The 20,310-nt window shown below is 57.1% G+C and overlaps 1 protein-coding gene across 1 annotated transcript; it reads left to right on the top strand.

Moving 5' to 3' along the window:
• Positions 1–123: 123 nt before the first annotated feature.
• On the top strand, positions 124–14,041 carry ACAD8 (acyl-CoA dehydrogenase family member 8). The gene is made up of 11 exons (XM_004614137.2): positions 124–288; positions 4,899–4,999; positions 5,348–5,517; positions 6,482–6,591; positions 6,833–6,909; positions 7,870–8,007; positions 9,009–9,144; positions 9,215–9,312; positions 10,339–10,491; positions 11,035–11,137; positions 13,223–14,041. The coding sequence occupies exons 1-11, from the start codon at positions 180–182 to the stop codon at positions 13,273–13,275; spliced, it is 1,248 nt and encodes a 415-aa protein (XP_004614194.2). The 5' UTR covers positions 124–179; the 3' UTR covers positions 13,276–14,041.
• The last annotated feature ends 6,269 nt before the right edge of the window (positions 14,042–20,310 follow it).

Below are 20,310 nucleotides of genomic sequence, written 5' to 3'. Positions count from 1 at the left end.
ACGCGAGCCTCGCCAAAAGCACTACATTTCCCAGGGAGCAGCGCGGCGCGGAGGACTACAGTTCCCAGGGAGCCGCGCGGGGCGAGAGGACTACAGCTCCCAGGGTGCAGCGCGGGGCGGGGCTTAAGACCCCACGGGCCGAGGTCAAGGGCTCGCGGCGCCGGCAGAACAGAGCGAACATGTTGCGGAGTGGGTTCGCGCGCCTCGGGACGCGGCTCTGTCTCCTGCGCGGAGCCGACCCGGCCCGCCCCGGGAGCACCCGCCGCTGCCTGGTCTCCTGCATCGACCGTAAGGCTCGCCCTGAAGGTGCAGGGGTCCCGGCGCCGGGCTGGGGGCCGCGGCCTCTGCAGCCGCGGCCGGCCGGCCCCCACCCCGGCTCCACGCCCCTGGCTGGCTGCCCTCGTGCGTTCGTGCCCCCCCGCCCCCGTCCCCAGGGCTGTCACCCCTCGCGTCCGGCTGGCTGCCCAACCCTGCGTTTTCTTGCGTGTCTGCCCTCGACCCGGGGCTCAGCAGCTGCTCCCCGCGGTGCTGACCCTTGGTGCTCTGGGTCTCTGCTGTGCCGTCTTCTCGTCCCACCTCCCTCCTGCCACCGAGACCAGGAATTTATTCGCGCTCGAGTGCGACCCTCGTTTTAAACAAGGGAATAACGTAGACCGGTACCATAGAGCTCCCCGACTTCCCTAGAGCTGCACCCCGAGCCCTTACGGAACCAGCTGGGAAGGCACCACATGGGCCCCCAAGCACTCCCGGGTGGGTTCACCCCTCTTTGGAAAGGCCCCCTTCACCCCAGTATAGACAAGAACAATCAGAACTCCAAAGCCATCCTTGGTTCTCCAGTACTCAAGTTCTCTCTCAGTAGTTCTCCATCTGTTAGTTCTCCAGGGAGGGATCCACTTTGGACACATTAAAACATTCTTGCTCTTCAGGGCTTAGGGGTTTTATCTTTGACCTCTTGCACACTCTTGGATCTTTCTACAGGCTCCTCCTCGCCTTTACCCCCTGTTTCTATTACCTGGGCCAATTCAGTGTGGCTGTTGGCTTCTAGAATCTTGCTTCTGTTTTGTTGCTAGAGTGTATATGCTGGAGAATGTCAATAATCTTACTTAGCTGTGGGTGTTCCTTAACTTGTCTTGACCAGTTCTTTTCTCTCAAACACTGCTCTAGAAGGACTGATATTTCTCTCTTAAAGATATGTAACCACGTTATATTTACCTTTATGTAGCTTGCATGCAACTCTTCCCCATTATAAAGACACAGTTTCAGCCTGTGTGATCAACCTCTTGTTTCTTTAACAAGAAGTAAAACAAGAAGCTGACATCTTCTCTGTTAACTAAGAATGGTAGTAATTGTTAACCCTTACCTCGCTTCTGCTGGGACTGAAATTCTGTCACTCTTCTGGATATTGATGTCATCCTGTGTGAATGGACCATGTTCATCTTTGTAACCCCAGCCTAGCTCCAGGGTAGAGATATTCAATAAATATGCTTTTGTAAGTGAACTCTGGGCTGTGATCTACAGGAGCATTCTTACAACCCAACCTGACCCTGGCTCCTGTGACCCCATAAAGCTGGGTCAGGCTGACCTGATCGTTAGTCCTCCCCCATGTTCCTTCTGAGTTCCCTAGGTTGTTTTGGCTTATGGGGTGGGGCGGAGGCCGGGAGCGGGGAGCAGAGGAGAGAACGGGTTCAGAGCTTGGGAACAACTTCCAGCTTGGTGCTCAGGGTTCACTCCCGGCACCACTAGGGGAACTATATGATGCTGCTCATCAAACCCAAGACCCCTGCTTTCATATCCTGGCTCAGTTTCCCTTTTTGAAGGGGCTAGCAGTTGGGCCACAGCCAAAGTGCTCAGGATGTTATTCCTAACCCAGGAGTGACCCCTGTCATTGCTCAGGAGTGACCATATGCAGTATCTTACCTGCTGTACTGCGTTTTTCCCACTTTCAGGTGAGGCCTGGAGCTGACCGGGCTTCCTTCAGCTCACACCGGGCCCCGACTGGTGCCCATGCCCGTGCCCGCCCAGGAAAGCACAGGGCTGCCGCTGCAGCTCTGCGCCTGAAACAGATTGCCCAGTGAGCTCCGTAGTCTTCCTGCAAACTCCTGGGCTGCACAATGTGACCAGGATTCGAATGCTGGGAGGGGGTCAAGGCCGAGCCCTGGTAGGTGCTGAGCCCCATTAGACCGCATCACCACCAAGCGTAGACACGCACGCACTTACTCTTTCTCTGCCCACCGAGGTCTGTGGTTCTTTCCGTGTCAGGACGGACAGAAAAGTGATCCGTGGAGGTGGAGGCCCACTGTGCCGTGGGCTGTGTGAGCCCCTGGGGTGGGTGCGCATGGACTGCTGTTAGTGCTCCAGGGTTTCTAAATCCTCTGCCCTGTCCTCAAAAGCTGGTGGGGTTTTACCAGGGGCTCTGCCCGGGTTCTTGATTGGAACTGCCTCCAGCCGGAAGTTCACGTCCCCTTGCAAACAGAACACAGTGTTTGGTGTTGCTAAATGTGGCAGTAGCTCTGCAGCCCTGCCTCCCATAGTCCTGTCCTGCACTCTGCCACTTTTGAAAAATGGTGTAAATAACAGTGTACATGTCACAAAGGGAACTGGCTGCTTAAGGAAAATTTTATTTTCCCACCCCGCCCTCCCCACCCCCATTTTGGAACCACACCCAGTGGTGCTCAGGGCTGACTCCTTGCTCTGTTCTCAGGGATCATTCTTTTATTTTATTTTATTTTATTTTATTTTATTTTATTTTATTTTATTTTATTTTATTTTATTTTATTGAATCACTGTGAGATAGTTACAAGCTTTCATGTTTGGGTTACAATCTCAAAATGATCAGACACCCATCCCTCCACCAGTGCACATTCCCCACCACCAATATCCCCAGTATAACACCCCCTTTCCCACCCTCCCCCTGCCTCTATGGCAGACAATATTCCCCATACTCTCGCTCTCCTTTTGGGCATTATAGCTTGCAACACAGACACTGAGCGGTCATCATGTTTGGTCTATTATCTACTTTCAGCATGCATCTCTCAGGGATCATTCTAGGTGGGGCTTAGGGGACCTGGTGAGGTGCCAGGGATCAAACCCAAGTCAGCCACTTACAAGGCAAGAGCCCTGCCTGTTGTACTATGTCTCCAGCCCCTAAAGAAAATTTTAAAGTAATGATGTAGGTTCCTCAGTCTCTGAAAGAAAAGTTTTTTTTTTCCTTTTTGGGTCATACCCAGCGATGCACAAGGGTTACTCCTGGCTCTGCACTCAGGAATCACTCCTGGCGGTGCTCGGAGGGCCATATGGGATGCTGGGAATCAAACCTGGGTGGGCTGCATGCAAGGCAAACACCCTTCCCACTGTGCTTTCGCTCCAGCCCTAAGCAGAGCATGCTTGCGAGGCCATTCCAGAGTCAAGCAGTTACTTGAAGGGACAGTGATCCTTAGTTTATATGCAGACATTTTAGCATCGCCCTGCCCCTCCCCCCAAAAAACAAACAGTAGCTTGTAAAATCTAAAATTCCACGACACACAGTGGCGGCCACCCTGTAGAAAGCAGCCCTTGGGAAGGAGACGGAGCCACGCTCATTTCTGGGGTGCTGCTGGCTCTGAACAGCTCTGAGCTCCAGTTTCCCTTTTCGCCTTTTCTTGTAAAAGGCTTTTCTTTCTGTTACCAAAAGCCACTGCTAACACAGATCTTGCATTGAAGTCAGCTGGGAGAACAAGGACTTTGGAAAAGCAGAATGTTCGTGTCCTGGGAACCGTTGATTTGTGTGGGGGATGGGCTTCCCTGCAGCCCCTCCTCACGGTGCCATACAGTGTCCTCTGACCAGCCGCTGGGGGTCCCAGCAGACCTCTTTCTCCCAGTGGGTCTCCACCTCCCACCACCTGCCTATAAATTTTTTTTTGGGGGGGGGAGTTTGGGTTTTGTTGGGGTTTTTTGTTGTTTGTTTTGAGGCCACAGCCAGTAATGCTCACGGGTTACTTGTGGCTCTGCACTCAGAAATTTCTCTCAGCGATGCTGGGGATCAACCTGGGTGAGCCCATGCAAGGCACGTGCCCTACTCACTATACTACTGCTCGGGCAGTTATACTCGTAAGTCTGCTTTATGGTCCTTTGCTTTTCAGTATCTTAGGCCGTAAGTGAAGGAATAAGCCCCAAGCCACACACTGATCAGAACAGAGAATGTGCTGAGAGTTCAGAGCTCCCTGGGTGAGATCGGGAAACAGCACTGCCAGCTTGCTTCCAGCAGGGGTGTAATCAGGGCTCACCTGAGAGTGGCCTTTTCTTCATCTGGTGGCTGTGCCAAGGCTGCCCATGAGTCTCTCCCGGCCGATGTTTTAAAAATGATTTGTTGGGGCTGGAGCGATAGCACAGCGGGTAGGGCATTTACCTTGCACACGGCCAACCCGGTTCGATTCCCAGCATCCCATATGGTCCCTGAGCACCACCAGGAGTGATTCCTGAGTACAAAGCCAGGAGTAACCCCTGAGCATGACTGGGCGTGACCCAAAAAGAAAAATAAAAAGATTTGTTGGTGCATTTGGTTCCCTGTAGCAGACACAAAGTGGGCAGATGGGACACGGTTCCAGAACAGAAAAGCAAGGCATCTAAGAGGGAAAACTGACTCGAGGGATGGCGTGTGTTGAATAACCTGCAGTGTGGGTGTGTCAGAGGAAGCGAGAGGAGAGTATTGAGGAGAGAGGGAGTGACGAGGGTCTAAGTGGGGCCAGTTCACTGGGGGGGCAAAGGAGGTAGGAAAAGGCCCGATCAAGTGAGTCCTGCTGGGTGACACTGTCTGGGAAGGGGACATCCCCCCCTAGACCTCCTGTCCTGCTTCCAGATGCTTCTCTGCCCTCCCACCAACCCCTGACCCGGAACTGAATATGTGCCGTCTTGGCTCACAGCTTCCATGGGACTAAATGAGGAGCAGAAAGAATTTCAGAAAGTGGCCTTTGACTTTGCTGCCCGGGAGATGGCGCCAAATATGGCAGAATGGGACCAGAAGGTAGGCGAGTGCGTCCTGGCTGGGCCCACCTTTGTCTGTAGCTCCTGGTCCTCCGTGGGGTCCGCGTTCTCTCCAGCAGCATGCTGTTGGGCGCGGTCTCCTGGGAAGCATCCTCATCGCCTTGCAACTCTTTTTTTTTTTCCTTGATTGCACAAAGATTCAGACAAGTTTAGAACCAAGGTGGTTCTATGGATGTGAAAAGGAACTTCCATGCTAGAAAGTCCTTAGAGCAAGCATGGCGATGGCCAGCGCCGAGGGGTGACAGACGGGCCAGTGCTGTCCCTGTGGAGCCCGGGCCCGACTCTGCCCCCTGGCCTGCACGCATGACCCGCTCTTCTCTGCTCCCAGGAGCTGTTCCCTGTGGATGTGATGCGGAAAGCAGCGCAGCTGGGCTTCGGGGGTGTCTACGTCAGCACGGATGTAGGGGGCTCTGGACTGTCCCGGCTGGACGCCTCGGTCATCTTTGAAGCCTTGGCTACGGGCTGCACCAGCACCACCGCCTACATCAGCATCCACAAGTAAGCGCGGGGCGCAGGGCTGCCGGGAGGGGCTGCCAGCAGACGGCTCCTCGCCCTCCTGAGAAGCCGGCAGCAGGGTCTGCACCAGCCCCGCCACCGCCAGCGAGCCTCACTCTGGTGTGTGACTTCTCCTGGCTCCCCTTGGGCTGAGGCCAGACAGGCCTGTCCAGTGGAGGGGCCAGACCACTGCGCCTTAGCCTCCCCCCAGATGACCTGCGATCATTTGGGAAAGTGACACTGTGGGGCCGGTGGGCAGCATCAGCCCCCATGAGGAGTGTCAGGACAGTGTGGGCGTGACACAGCCCCACTGGTCACTGTCCCCGGGGGGAGAGTGCTGGCCTCTGCTGTGCCTGTACTGCACCCTCGCTCTCTCCGCTCTCTCACTCTCTCCCTCACTCGTGCTCTCACACTCGCTCTTTGTCTTTCTCTCCCCCTCTCGCTTTCTCTCTCTCCCCCCTCTTGCTTTCTCTTTCCCTCTCTCCCCCTCTTGCTTTCTCTCTCTCCCCCCCTTGCTTTCTCTCTTCCTCTCTCCCCCTCTCGCTCTCTCTCTCCCTCTCTCTTGCTCTCTTTTGCTCTCTCTCCCACCCCCCTCTCTTTTTTTTTGGCTCTTTGGGTTACATCTGGGAATGCTCAGGGGTCACTCCTGGCAGCACTGGGGGAACCATATGGGATACCAGGGATTGAACTTGGGTCAGCCGTGTGCAAGGCAAACCCCCTAGCCACTGTATTTTCCCTCCAGCTCTCTCCCCCTCTCTCTTACTGTCTCTCTCCCCCTCTCTCTTGGTCTTTCTCTCTCTTCCTCTCTCTTGTTTTCTCTTTTTCCTCCTCTCTCTCGCTCTCCCTCGCTCTCCCTCTCCCTCACTCTCCCACTGTCTTGCTCACTCTTGCTCTCCCCCTCTCTCTTGCTTTCTCTCTCCTCTCTGTCTCTGTCTCTGTCTCAGTCTCTCTCGCCCTCTCTCTCCAGCATGTGTGTCTGGATGATCGACACCTTCGGGAATGCGGAGCAGAGACGCAAGTTCTGCCCTCCACTCTGCTCCATGGAGAAGTTCGCTTCCTACTGCCTCACCGAGCCAGGTGGGTGCATAGGCGGCCCCCTGCGGTGCCAGAGGGAACCCTGCTGGAGGTGGGCTTGCACAGGGCACACGGGCGAGTCCACAGACCGAGGCCCTTCTCAGACAGGCTCCCCCGAGGCTGCTGCTGGCGTCCTGGCCGCCGAGTGCGGGAGTCTGAGGGCTCCAGCCTTGTGCCCGCCGCGTGCTCTGAGCTGGCTGCAGGCCTGGCGCCCGAGCCCTGCCACCTTTCCCTTCCACTCTAGGAAGTGGGAGTGACGCCGCCTCACTTCTGACATCGGCTAAGCTGCAAGGAGACCATTACATCCTCAACGGCTCCAAGGTACCGGCTTGCCGTGCTGCCTGTGCTGAAGGCATGGCCCCTTCATCTCCTGCCTGCAGGTCTGGATTCCCCTGTGTGGGGTGCCGGGCAGTGCCGGGGTCACACCGGGCCTCCCTGGGCAGAGCCTCTCTGAGTACTCTGAGTGTTTCCCAGTGCCAGGAAGTCTTTCCCCTGAAGCAGTTTGGGAGTACTGTCAGAGGCGACTGTGTGTGCGTGGTGTATGTGCACACTTCCCCTTCCCCTTCCCTGTTGCTGTGGCTGCCGTGCTGGTGTGGCCCTGGCTGGGTGTGGGGCTGGCGTGACCCCCGGCTGACCCTGGGGCACCTGGCGTGTCACGCTGCACATGTGCTGCTGGCAGCCTGTTGGCTGTGGTCTGTGCTGGGCTCCGGCACGTGGGTGACGCCGAGAGCTGGGCTCCATGGCCTTCCAGGCAGGGGCTGCCTGTGGCACTCTCCCCAGCCTCTCCCACCAGATTTGACGTTTTTTGGGGATGGGGCCAGAGAGGGATGAGGGGGAGGCCTTTGCCTTGCCCGCAAGCTGACCCAGGTTTGCTCCTGGCGCCGTCTCTGGTTCCTGAGTACTGGGAGTGACCCTGAGCTCCTGCTGGGGGTGGCCCGTTATTTCCTCTCTGGTGGGGGCCTGGTTGTTACTGAGCAGTTCAGAGCCCAGTGGTGCTGGGGTCCACCAGGGCCACACTAGGCGGTGCTCAGGGGCCGGGAGGGGCCGGAGATCAGCCTGTGACCCTAGAGCCTCCCCCAGCCACAGGAGTCTCAGTGTTGGGAAGTGACCACTGCCCCTTCGCTCCGCCCAGCTCCGGTCTTCCCATTCCCAGACATTGTTCAGTGTCGTCTCGCCACTAGTCCTGTCACTTTGTCACTTTTGGAACTTCCTCCCTCTGCTGGGTCTTCCTGGTGTTAGGCCCTGGGCCTGAGCCGGGTATCCCCGTTCCCTGCCCCGCAGGCCTTCATCAGCGGAGGTGGCGAGTCGGACACCTACGTGGTCATGTGTCGCACGGGGGGGCCGGGCCCCAAGGGCATCTCATGCATCGTCATCGAGAAGGGGACCCCTGGCCTCAGCTTTGGCAAGAAGGAGAAGAAGGTGAGTGGTTGGGCCGAGAGGTGGCGCAGGGGATGAGGCCTTGCACACGGCCGGCCCGGGGAACCGAGCCTGCCAGGAGTGGTCCCTGAGCGCAGCCCCCAAAGAGAAGGAGAGTGGCTGTTGGACAGGAAGCCTCGGGTTCTGCCAAGACTGCCAGGTCTGTGCCTGGCTACACGCCGTGGAGGCAGTGGGTCTGTGGTGGTTCTCGCGTAGTGGAGGCACGGGCTGCCGGGACCCCGGACGCAGGGCCTCTCCTGGGGGGTCTCTGCTCTCCGCTGCCTCTGCTTCCTGCCTGCTGTCTGCTTTGACCCACGGTTGTCCCAGAAAGGATGCAGGGGCTGCAGTTGGCAGAGTGTCAGTGGGCTGACTGACAGTACAGCCCTACACACAGCAACCCGGGTTCGATCCCCTGTCCCACCAGGATTGATCTCTGAGCACTGAGCCAGAAGTAAGCCCTGAGCACAGTCAGGTGTAGCCCCAAACCAAAAAGTAATGAATATAAAGGAAGTCTTGGCGGGCCAAGCGTACAGCGCTGTTCTCCCCTTCGCTACCTTTCCGTTGTTGTTTTGCAGTGCCGGGGTCAAACCCAGGCCCCACTCGAGAACGTGTGCTCTGTCATTGAGCCTCACTGTAAAATGAAAGTTGGAGAGAGTACGGGGGTTAGGACACATGTCGCCTTGCACGCGCCCTCCTGGGTCCAGTCCCTAGTACCACAGGGCGCAAGTAGCCCGGCGTCCTCCGGCCTCAGGCTGAGGCACTGGCCAGGCCAGCTGGGAACCGCCAGGAGAGACCCCGGGCCCTCTGAGCACCGAGTGGGAGACAGCCCCTATTCAGTGACGATATGTGAACCTGTGGGGCACGGGTATGAGGCGGAGGGCTCCCACGGTGCTCTGGCGGCACACTCCTAGGCGAGATGCCTGGGCTGGCCAGGCCGGCGCTGGGGTTTGTGGGGACAGCTGCTGGCGGGGGTTTCCGGCACCCACACTGCCCCCCTCTGCCAGGTGGGGTGGAACTCACAGCCCACCCGTGCCGTGATCTTCGAAGACTGCGCGGTGCCTGTGGCCAACAGGATTGGGAGCGAGGGCCAGGGCTTCCTCATCGCCATGAAGGGACTGAACGGGGGGCGGATCAATGTCGGTGAGCACAGGGCGCGGGTGGGGGCGGGGGCCCAGTCCTGCTCCCCGGAAACACCAACTCTCCCCCGCAGCGTCCTGCTCCCTGGGGGCTGCCCACGCATCCGTCGTCCTCACCCGGGACCACCTCAATGTCCGCAAGCAGTTCGGAGAGCCCCTGGCCAGTAACCAGGTATGCACCCGGGCCTCTGCGCTCGCCAGCGAGTGTCCGAGAGGCTCGTCCTGCCTCTAGCCAGGGCCGCGGTTTCCCTGAGTCTTTCCAGGACTGGTGCCACACCCGGGGCACCCAGGGCCAGGGGCCGCTCCTGCCGCTCAGTGGCAGGAGTCTGGGCTGGGTGCTGGACAGGGCTCCGGCCCGGCCCCAGGAGGCAGAACCACCGGTGACGGTACTCAGCCAGTGGGCCTGGCCACTCAGCCCTCAGGCTCAGGAAGGGACCCTGGGGGGCAGCAAGAGCAGAGCTTTTAGTTTTGTTTTGTTTGGGGACCACACCGAGTGGTGCTCAGGGCTTACTCCTGGCTCTGTGCTCGGGTATCACTCCTGGCAGGCCCCAGGGGACCTTCTGAAGTGCTAGGGATCAAATTCGGGTTGGTCACATGTATGGCAGATGCCTTCATCTGTGTTCTATCTCTATTAAGGGGCTCTAGGGAAGAACCAAAATCCAGTTTTACTGCAAAAAAACACCCCTTCCCCTCCCCCCCACAGCAGGCTAAGGAGATGGTGGACAGGGCGGGTAAAGCCTCTTTCTGTGGAAGGGGCAGGAGACCTGCAGTGTGGTCACTTAGGAAAGGGCCTCCTCAGAGCAATAGTGCAGCTATGGGTAGGGTGTTTGCCTTGCACACAGCTGACCCAGGTTCGATCCCCGGCATCCCATATGATCCCCTGAGCACTGCCAGAAGTTATCCCCGAGCACAGAGCCAGGAGTAACCCCTAAGCACTGCTGGATGTGCCCCTCTTCAAATCCCCGACCCCCCCCCAAAAAAAAGTCAAGAACTAAAACCAAAAGAAGAAAGAACAAAGGGGGCCTCCTGGGCAGGGAGGCCGCTGGGAAGCCGGAGTGCAGGGATTCCAAGGCCAGTCCCAGCACCGCCGGGTCCCCGGCACCCAGGAGTGACCCGGCAGCGGGCGCCTCCTTTGCCAGTCTGTGGGGCCAGTGCAGCTGCCACAAACCTTCCTTGTCCGTCTCCTCCTGGCGCCCAGTACCTGCAGTTCAAGCTGGCCGACATGGCCACCCGGCTGGTGGCCTCGAGGCTGATGATCCGCAACGCGGCCGTGGCGCTGCAGGAGGACCGGGAGGATGCCGTGGCCCTGTGCTCCATGGCCAAGCTCTTCGCCACGGACGAATGCTTCGCTGTAAGTGCCCCACGCGGCTCAGGTGGATGCAGGGCTCTGCCAGGACCCTGCGTGGGAACCTGACCTCCGTGTCCTTCGACCCTTTTGCTTCAGCTGTTGTGATCCCGGGTCACACATGGGTGTGGTGCTCACACATGCACACTACTGTGGGCCAGCACACGCATGTGCTCTTGCATGAGCACCCTCTGGTTGCAGTGTTCACATCTGCCCACCAGGGGCCGCTCTGCACCTGTCCTCACGGTCCCCCAGACACTGGCTGGGTGTAGGGGGCTCCCTTCCTGGCCTCCAAAGTGCGCTTCCACTCTCTGGAGCAAAGATGAGCCTGAGTTGAGGCTGCTGTACCACTAGGTGGCGCCGTGGCTCTGCACAATCCAAGCAGATGGCTCTGCGCAGCACCCAACAGCTGGGGATACGCAGGAAAGGCTGGCCCACCCCCTTTGTGCAGTGGACTGAGGGGAGTGGACCCCAGGTCTGGGCGGGTTGGAGGGGAACTGCCAGCTGGGTCTGCCCAGCGCAGGTCTGACCTTGCGGCTGCCCCCGCAGATCTGCAACCAGGCCCTGCAGATGCACGGGGGCTACGGGTACCTGAAGGACTACGCTGTGCAGCAGTACGTGCGCGACTCCAGAGTCCACCAGATCCTGGAAGGTGAGGCCTGCAGCCGGCACTGAGGGTGGCCAGGAGCCACGGCTGGCCCTTGTGTCCTTTCTGCTTGGCAGGTCTGGAGAGGCCCAAAGAGTCTGTCACAGTAGCAGTGGCTGAGAGATGGCCCCGGGAGACGCCTGCCCTGCACGCAGCTGGCCCCAGCTCAGTTCCTGGCGCCCCCATGGCCTCCTGAGCACTGCCAGAGATAGCCCCAAGTCAGAAGGGAAAACAGCAGCCATGATTATTCTCACTGCTTAGAAACATGGCACCAGCCCACGGGCCAGCCCAGCTGCTGCAGCCAGGCCTCAGTGGTTCCAGAGCCACAGGACAGAGGCGTTGGGGGCAAACAGGCTTGTGGGGGCTGGAGCGGTAGGACAGTGGGGAGGGCCCTTGCCTTGTACTGGCCGGCCGGGTTTAATCCCAGGCATCCCAGAGGATCCGCCAAGGCTCCAGGAGTGAGCCCTGAGCACAGAGCCAGGAGTGACCCCTGAGCAAACGAACAAGCCAGCAGCCCAGGGTCATTCACCCGCAGTGACTGTCTGGCCAGGGAATGGGTGCTGTGGGCAGCAGGCCAGGAGCGTGGCCGCAGCCTGTGCCTCGGCCGTCAGTGCTCCCCACACTTCTCACAGACCCCTGGGGCGGGGCTGGAAATGCTCCCTGAGTGACATGTGGGGGTCATAGGTGCTGCAGGAGCCCGGACAGAGGCGGAGTCTGAGAGTGTAGCCACCAGGGCACTGAGTCTTCCAGAACCACACGAGGTCGGGGGTTGGTGTCAGCAGATTCCTGAGCCCCCTGCCTGGTTTCTGTCAGGGCCTGAGCTCTGGCGCCCATCACCAGCAAGGGCCCCTGGCGCGGGTGCCTCGGAGGAGGCAGCTGCCGCCTGCTGCAAACTAGGCCCCTGTCTTGCTCTGTCCGTTCTGCCGTGGGCTGTGTCCCGCAGGCCAGCCGAGGGAGCCTCCCTCCTGCCAACTCCGTCCTGTAGCCTTGTTGGGACAAAAGGCCCTCGTGTAAAGGGACAGGGCGATTCCGGGCCCCACCAATCTTTTCTGGGGGGTGGGGTGCCACACCTGGCAGTGCTCGGGGCTGGCTCCTGGTGCTGTCATCAGGGGCCTCTTCTGGCTGGGTTCAGATGGTCACATGCAGTGCCGGGGCCGAGCCTGGGTCAGCTGGTGCGAGGGCCGCTCTACCCGATATACTAGTGGTCTGGCTCCAGGACGGTGTGTTTCTATTTAGCTGTTCTGTTTGTGGGGGCGCACACCAGCAGTGCTCAGGGACTGTCCCAGACTCCACCCCGGGATTGCTCCTGACAGTGCTCATGGATCTAGACCGAACCTTCCACACGGGGAGTGTCTGTGCAGCCCATCGATCCTGGTTTGTACTTTTCTCTGACTTTATGGGAGCGTTTTTGTTTTTTGTGTTTTGGGCCACTCCACATTGGTGCTCAGGCTTATTCCTGGCTCTGCACTCCGGGATCAGTGCTGGCAGGGCTTAGGAACCACTGGGTTGACGTGTGCAAGGCACGTGGACCTGCCCGCTGTACTATCATTCCCAGTGGGAGGGTGTTTTTTTTCTTTTTTCAAACTGATTTATCATTGATTAAAAATACTATAGAATTTCAGGACTGTGACTTTATAGCTTTATGTGTAAAGAGACTCCTCACAGTCTCCACCAGACTTCTGTACCTGGTGCCACCTAGGAGAGACTTGTTTGTAATCGTTTGGGCTTGTCTTGGTTTTGTTTCTTTGTGGGTTGTTTTGGTTTTGGTTTGGGGGCCACGTGTGGCAATATGCAGGGTTTCCTCCTGGCTCTGCTCTCGGACCACTTGTGGCCGTGCTCGGGGCCATATGGGATGCTGGAGAGGGAACCCGGGTTGGCTCTGTAAGGCGGGCGCCCTCGTGCTGTACCGTCGTCTGGCCCAAGAGCCTTTTGTGTTGTTGTAATATAAAGTTCTTCCTCACTTCCTGCCACTTTCCGCCTGCGCCAGCCTGCCCCTTGCTGGGGTTAGGTGACACTGACACCCTCAGCACCTCCCAGAGCGTGGGACTTGCTATAGTGTTCCTAACCCTCTGCTCTCTCGCCCTCTTGCAGGTAGCAACGAAGTGATGAGGATGCTGGTGTCCCGCAGCCTGCTGCAGGAGTAGCGCCCAGCCTCGAGTCTGGCCAGGGGGCTGCTGCGGTTAAAAACCAGGGCTGAGCGCCTGTGAGGGGGTCGCGGGAGGAGGACACCTCCACGACTGCAGCAGTGGCCCCTGAAGGCAGGGCTGGGTAGCAGCGCCCTCTGCAGACAAGTCTGGGCAGCAGCACCCTCTGCTCGCAGGGCTGGGCAAGCCTTTGCAGACCGGACAGTGTCAAATGCTGACCACATGGGTGTCTGGGAAAGGTGACTGGGAGGAATCCCCACTCACGCCAAAGCCCTTTCTCCGGCCCACGTGGTCTTGCTGTTTCTGCGTCTTACTGCTTCACCAAATCCTTCCAGAGGTCTGAGTACTTGGCGTGGTGCACAGGTGGGGGCGTGGTGGAGACACTCCAGTGCCCAAGTCGAGGCCCCTCGTCCCAGCATCCTCAGAGCACTCCAGCCGAGGAAGGGTAGGGAGGAAGTGAGTGTCTGAACGTCTGAGCGAGCCCTGACGTGGGCAGCACCACTTGGGTGCTCAGCGCTGAGGTCATTTGGAACTTTGTTGGTGGTGGTCTGGGGCCTGGGGTTGGTGCTCAGAGCCCCTCCTTGCCCTTCCTGATCTGTTACTTTGGGTATATATTTTTTCTGAATCCTTGCTTTTTTAAAATTAGTCCTCTTTTGAAGTATTTTTAATGACTACATTGATAAATAAAATTGACTTCTCCATAATAGCTCCAGTTCTAATGAAGTGGCTTTTTAGTTTATCTTTATTTCTCTCTAATATCTTTTGCAATTATTGTAAAGTTTTTATCTAATTAAACGTTTAACTCAAGTTTAGATTGATGATAAAGATACCCTTTCCTCAACCAAATTGTCTTTTTAAAAAATTGGCCCTTTAAAGTTACTACTGGTTTTGCAAGCTAAGGTTTTGTGGTTTGTGAAAGACCGTGTAAAGTAATATTTGAAACTGGAAGCCTCTTGGAGAACTCCATTATAAATTATCTTCATATTATTCCAGCCCTCGTCTGATGTCCAAGAGATGTATCCAGCCAGTGTTCAGGTAACCTGGACAGGCATCTTAGCCGACAGTCAGTCTTTCTCAGCGCAGACTCCATGGGAGAAAGCGTGTGAGGTATTTGAGGGTGCAGGGTGTGGGAACACTAGAAGGTCTAAAATACATTTCTGCCTCCAAAGCCTTATTCTGAAGGCTGCACTGCCAGTGGCAACAGATTTACAGTAGAAAAGCATTCCTGTTTCCTGAGTGGAAATCCAAATTAAACATTTTGAAAGTAAGAATTATTTGAGGAGACAGGAAAGAGCCAGGAATGGGAGACATGTGGGCTTTGCTGCTTCTGGCTTCTGGCGTTGGCCTAGTTGGTGATGAAAATGATAAAGACCTTCGTGTTTATTTTGTAAGCGAGGCAAAGCCACAGGTTTATAACAGGTAAGAAATGGTAAGGTGAGGACTGGAAAGATAGTACACAAGCGGCCGACAGGTTTGGCCCCAGTACCCATATGATTCCCCAGAGCCCTAGAGGAAGTGATCCCTGCACACCAAGTGAGGAGGAAGCCCAGAACACTGCCAGGTGTGACCTGTTAGTTCCCCCACCCCAACAAAAAGTAAAAGTAGTAAGATGGGTTGACTCCGGGGGACATCCCGGGATGTGTCTTGGCGTGAACACGAGTGGGGAAGGACAGGTCAGCAGGGCCGGTCACCAGGTCCTCCTGCAAGGCCACCAGCCACCAAGCCCCCAACCTCCACCCCACTCTCCTTTATGTCTATAGAGTAGCCTGTAGATTCTTCCCCCAGAGGTCAGCTGAGTCAGATATGTTGGATTCGTGTCTCTCCTTGGTGCCTCCCTGGGTCATGGTTGACGCTTTGTTGAGAAAATGGGGAAATATTGATAATGCAGTGTGCGTCAGAGAAAACATCTCAAATGCAGTTCATATCATAAGACATATCTCTAATGTGGTTCATATTGGCTAAAACACATCTCTAATGCAGTCCATATCAGGTACAACATATCTCTAGCTCAGTCCATATCAGAGAAAACTTATCTCTAACACAGACCTTTGATGTCTAACACAGTTCTTAGCAAGCTGCAAGCACACCCTGTACAAAGTTAGCCAACCTGATCCCAAATGTGAAGGGCCTCAGGGACTGTAGAGTTAAAGCACATGACGACCTGAGGGCACCACTGTGCTGACCTCTGCCTTCAGAACAGCCTGGGAGGGGTCCAAGGAGGGAGGAGGGGTTCCGGACTTATCTGAGAGAGATGGTGCATGGGGGTGGTGGCCACAAAGCCAAAGCCGGGGGGCTGGAGCCATAGCACAGCGGGTAGGGCATTTGCCTTTCACGCAGCCAACCCGGGTTCAATTCCCAGCATCCCTTATGGTCTCCCGAGCACTGCCAGGACTAATTTCTGAGTGCAGAGCCAGGAGTAACCCCCGAGCATTGCTGGGTGTGACCCAAAAGCCAAAAAAAAAAAAAAAAAGCCAGAGCTGGGACACATATACACACATAATACACTCACGCTCACACATACATGCACACATGCTCACACATGCACACACGCTTACTCCTATGCATACACACCCATGTGTACACACGCTTCCATAAAGCCAAACACATCTGTGCAGGCACATTTGAAGTCGGTGACCCCCCCCCATGGGTGGCTTACGCGAGGCAGGGGTAGGCTTACTCCTGACCCGCCCCTGCCCCCAGGCCTTCTGGGGAGGCAAGCAGTGATCAAGTCTGCAATGAGCCCCTGTGTAAAAAACTATGTTATCCTACACCCCTGCAGAACACAGGCCAACACAACCAGGTGGCACAGGAGTTGATCCCACCACCCAGTTTCTCGGGGAGCCACGGACTCAGGTTGGAGCGAGGATTTGCTCTTTGCAGGAAAGGAGTCAGTCCTAGGCCTAACCCAGGATTTGGGGGTTCTTCCTTGGTTCAAGGTGATTTTTAGAGGGTCTCTCCAACCTGCCCCTACATGGGACTTCCACTTAAGTAAAAGTCCGTTGCTAGGGCGGTTGCCAAGGATTTGAAATTCCTTTCCTGGCCTTTTGTTCCTCTGGAGCTTCTCTCAGAGGGGGTCCAGCCTTCTCTGAGTCTGTTACTGGGGCCAGGTGAAAGTCTCACCAGGCCTGAGCTCAAAGGGGCTCTTAGTGTTGGGCTGTTGGTTTTATGACATTCTCAGATAGCCATGGGCCCTTCCCTATGTAACTGCCTATGTCACACTCACATGCTTACACATATACACCATGCAACTTGTTCACACGCCCACACCCCTGTTGCTCACATGTGCACACTCATACACCCATACACAATATAATCACGCAAATGCTCACATGCACACACACTCCCATGCACACACACATGCTCACACTTGCACACATTTACACACACAACACTGGCACACTCGCACACTCACGCATACACGCATAAAAGCACACGCACACACTTGGACACACGTGCACATGCACACTCGCAAGCTTACAGACACCCATTTAAGCGAAAGCAGGTCACGGCTGGCACTGCCTCAGTCTCCCAGAGTGGTTGTCCTCTCTGTGGGATTGGTGTAGGCACGGGAGCCACAGGCGGTACACAGTGTCTCCACATCCCATGAATCTAAAATTACATCCAAATCCAAACCAGCGATGCCTTCCAGCTGCTGAGGCGAGCTCCCGACCTGGTGACCGCACTCCCCCCCCGCGGCTCTCTCCAGAGGCTTCCCAGCCTTGCTGAGCTCAGGTCCCCGGGCCCAGGAAAGGGGGTGCAGGAGCGGGGCAGGCAGCTGGCCCCACCTTGCAGGGTCCGTGTCTGGAGGTCAGGTCTGAGAGCCGGTGAGGAAAAAAAGGGGGGGGGGGCTGGAGCGATAGCACAGTGAGTAGGGCATTTGCCTTGCTCGATTTCTGGCATCCCATATGGTCCCCTGAGCACCGCCAGGAGTAATTCCTGAGTGCATGAGCCAGGAGTAACCCCTGTGCATCGCCGGGTGTGACCCAGAAAGAAAAAAAAAAAACAGCCGGTGAGGTTCCACTGGCCCCCTCCCATTCCTCCCCGGGTGCTGATGGACATCGGGCGCTGGTGGCAGGACGCGGGCCTCACTCTGCGACCCGGAGCACAGACAGACCCGGCCGTAGAGCCAACGGAGCCCCGTAGTGGGAGGCGGAGGGAGGTGCCTTCCTGCTTGTCTGTTTCTTTTCTCCTGTGGTCTGGGGACAGCACCTAGGGCCTTCCCAGGACATGAGGAACATCCTAGTCACTAGGTGGACGTGAGAGGGAGGGTGGTCCCAGGCTTGGGGAGACGGGACGTGCGGGGCAAGGAAAGGCTGGGAGAGCAGGTTGGGAAGAAGCTCACGCTGGCCGAGCAACACTCAGGGAAGTGCGTCTGCAGCCCGGGCTGGACTGCGAGGCCTGCCTGCCTGCCGCTGTCCTCAGGCCATTGTGCCCTGCCATGGCCAGTTTCCAGGCTGGAGTGGCCACCTTTGAGGACTCCAGGCTGTCACGGACACCCACTGTCCCCTGCACAGGGAGCTCTGGCCAGCTCTGGTCACTGCAGACCAGACACAGCTGGCCACTGCCTCCAGCCACAGCTGCGTGGCCCAGGGAAGGTGAGAGGAGCCCTGTGCAGTGCTGAGGATTGAACCCGGGTCAGACACATGCAAGGCCAGTGCCCTCCCCACTGTCCTCTCTCTCAGCCCCACAGGCATGCAGCTGTGACCAAGGTGGTAGACCAGTTGTTTCTGACCTTTGCTTCCCGAGGACCAGCGGTGGTCTGAGCTGGACCACAACGTCTCCATGAGGCCTGCAGGGGGCCCCCTGGAGGAACAAGGCAGAGCCTGCTCCAGACTGTCCCCACAGGAACCCGGGTCTGACCCAAGGTGTGCTAGCACCACCTCGCCGGCTGCTTGCCAGGAGCAGCGGGCACGAGGGCTGGCCCCCAGCCACCTCTCTTCAGGAGGAAGAGTGTCCGCGCGTAGGGTGGGGGGAGGGAGATAAGGCTCAGCACAGGCTTCTGGGTGTGGCGCGGCCCAGGCGGGAGCCCTGGATGTGGGTGCGACCCCCCAGGTGTGCGTGTGGCCAGGAGGGACCCTGTGGCTCCCCATCTCCATCCCTCACACCTTCCTCATGCTTCTTTATCTTCATCTCCCAGGCTGCTGCCTCTCTGTGGAAAGCATTCCACTGCTCCAGGGGGCCTCCTGAATGATGTATTCACGCAGCACTTTCTTTCAGGGGGACAGGGGAACTCAGTATTCACTTACTCCTGCATGTGACTGGGCATCACTCCTGCACTGCTCTGGGGACCATGTGGCACTGGGGATCAAACCTGGGTCTCCCGCATGTGAGTCAAATACTGCAGCCTTCTGAGCCATCTCCCTGACCCCAGTGAGCCCTTGGTGTCCTCCAGAGAACACCGGGCCTCGGGGGTAAGACACGGTCCTCGACAGTGCTCTGAAAAGTGCAAAGGCATAAAAAGCTGAGCGCATTTGAGTAGTGTGACACATTTTTCATGAGCTTTAATTCCTGGGCACAAGTAAAATAATACCTTCCCCAGGGGGTGAGGAAGTAGCTTGGTAGTAAACACTTGCATGCGTGAGGCCCTGGGTCTGATCCTCAGACAGACAAACAGACACACACACAGAATAAACAACTGCTAATGGATGTAAGCTCTTATGAAACAGTTTGGCAAATCAGTAGGCCTGAAATGGGGTGTTCATGAAGATGAGGACTTGTCTGTCCCCCACCCCACTGGTGGTTCTTGGATTTTCCGGTACGGGTGTGGTTGGGAATTGAGGGCCGTCTGTCTGTCACACACGGACTGTTCCTTATACACAGACTTCCACACACACAGACTGTCCATCACACACTGTACCTCACACAGGCTGTTCATCACACACAGACTGTCACCAACACAGACCATCCATCACACTTAAACTGTCCATCACACACAGACTGCCTGTCATACACAGACTGTTTACCACACACAGACTGCCCACCACCACAGGCTGTCCATCACACACAAACTGTCCATCACACACAAACTGTCCACCACCACTGACTGTCATACCCAGACTGTCACACAGTGTCCATCACACACAGACTGTCCGTCACCACAGGCTGTCCATCACACACAGACTGCCTGTCATACACAGACTGTTTACCACACACAGACTGCCCACCACCACAGGCTGTCCATCACACACAAACTGTCCATTAGACACAAACTGTCCACCACCACTGACTGTCACACCCAGACTGTCACACAGTGTCCATCACACACAGACTGTCCGTCACCACAGGCTGTCCATCACACACAGAGTGTCCATACACACAGACTGCTTATCCCCCACACTGCTGCAGTTTCGGGGATCCTGGCCACTGTCCTGTCTCTCTGCCTCCTTGCCCTGAAGTTCCTCCCTGAGGCCCTGCAGGGGCCGGACTCTGAGTGAGAGCAGTCCTGTTTCTGTTCTTTCTTGGCTCAAGCACCAGCTTGACCTTGTCAGGGCCCCGCTGGCTCCTCACACACCGAGGGCCAGAGACCTCGTCTCAGTCCACGCCGACGGGGCAGCGCCTGCTCTGGGACCCGCACCAACAGCATCAGATAGTTCAGGTGCAGGCACTGTGACCCTTCCTGCTCTCTGAGATTCATCTCATGCCAACCTGGCTCCTTGGTCCCTCAGGACTCAGCATGGCAGGGCTCGTCCCCAGGCCCAGCAGGTGAAGCTGACTTCAGTGTGGCCTGATGGCCGGGTTATGGCCACCCTGAGCCGAAACCACCTGCTATCTAGGCACGCTAGTCCACAGAGCCAGCCTGGGGCTCCGGGGCCTCAGTCAGGGTATCCCTCACCAGTTCTTCCTCCTCCTGGTGCGACCCCAGCCAGAACAGCCATCCTGCCCCCTCCCCACAGGCTCTCTGAAACGTGTTTTCTACCTGGCTACACAAAGCCAAGCTCCAGTTGCTCTTCGAGCACTTTCCCTCATGCAGATGTGTACATGCCCTTCTAAGGCTTTATGGGCTCGGCTACTGGTGGCTGGCAGCCCTGCCAGGCT

This window comes from Sorex araneus, chromosome 3, assembly GCF_027595985.1.
Source record: "Sorex araneus isolate mSorAra2 chromosome 3, mSorAra2.pri, whole genome shotgun sequence".
NCBI classification, from domain to species: domain Eukaryota; kingdom Metazoa; phylum Chordata; class Mammalia; order Eulipotyphla; family Soricidae; genus Sorex; species Sorex araneus.
Note: the sequence above shows the minus strand (reverse complement) of the source record. Positions and strands in the feature narration are given on the sequence as shown.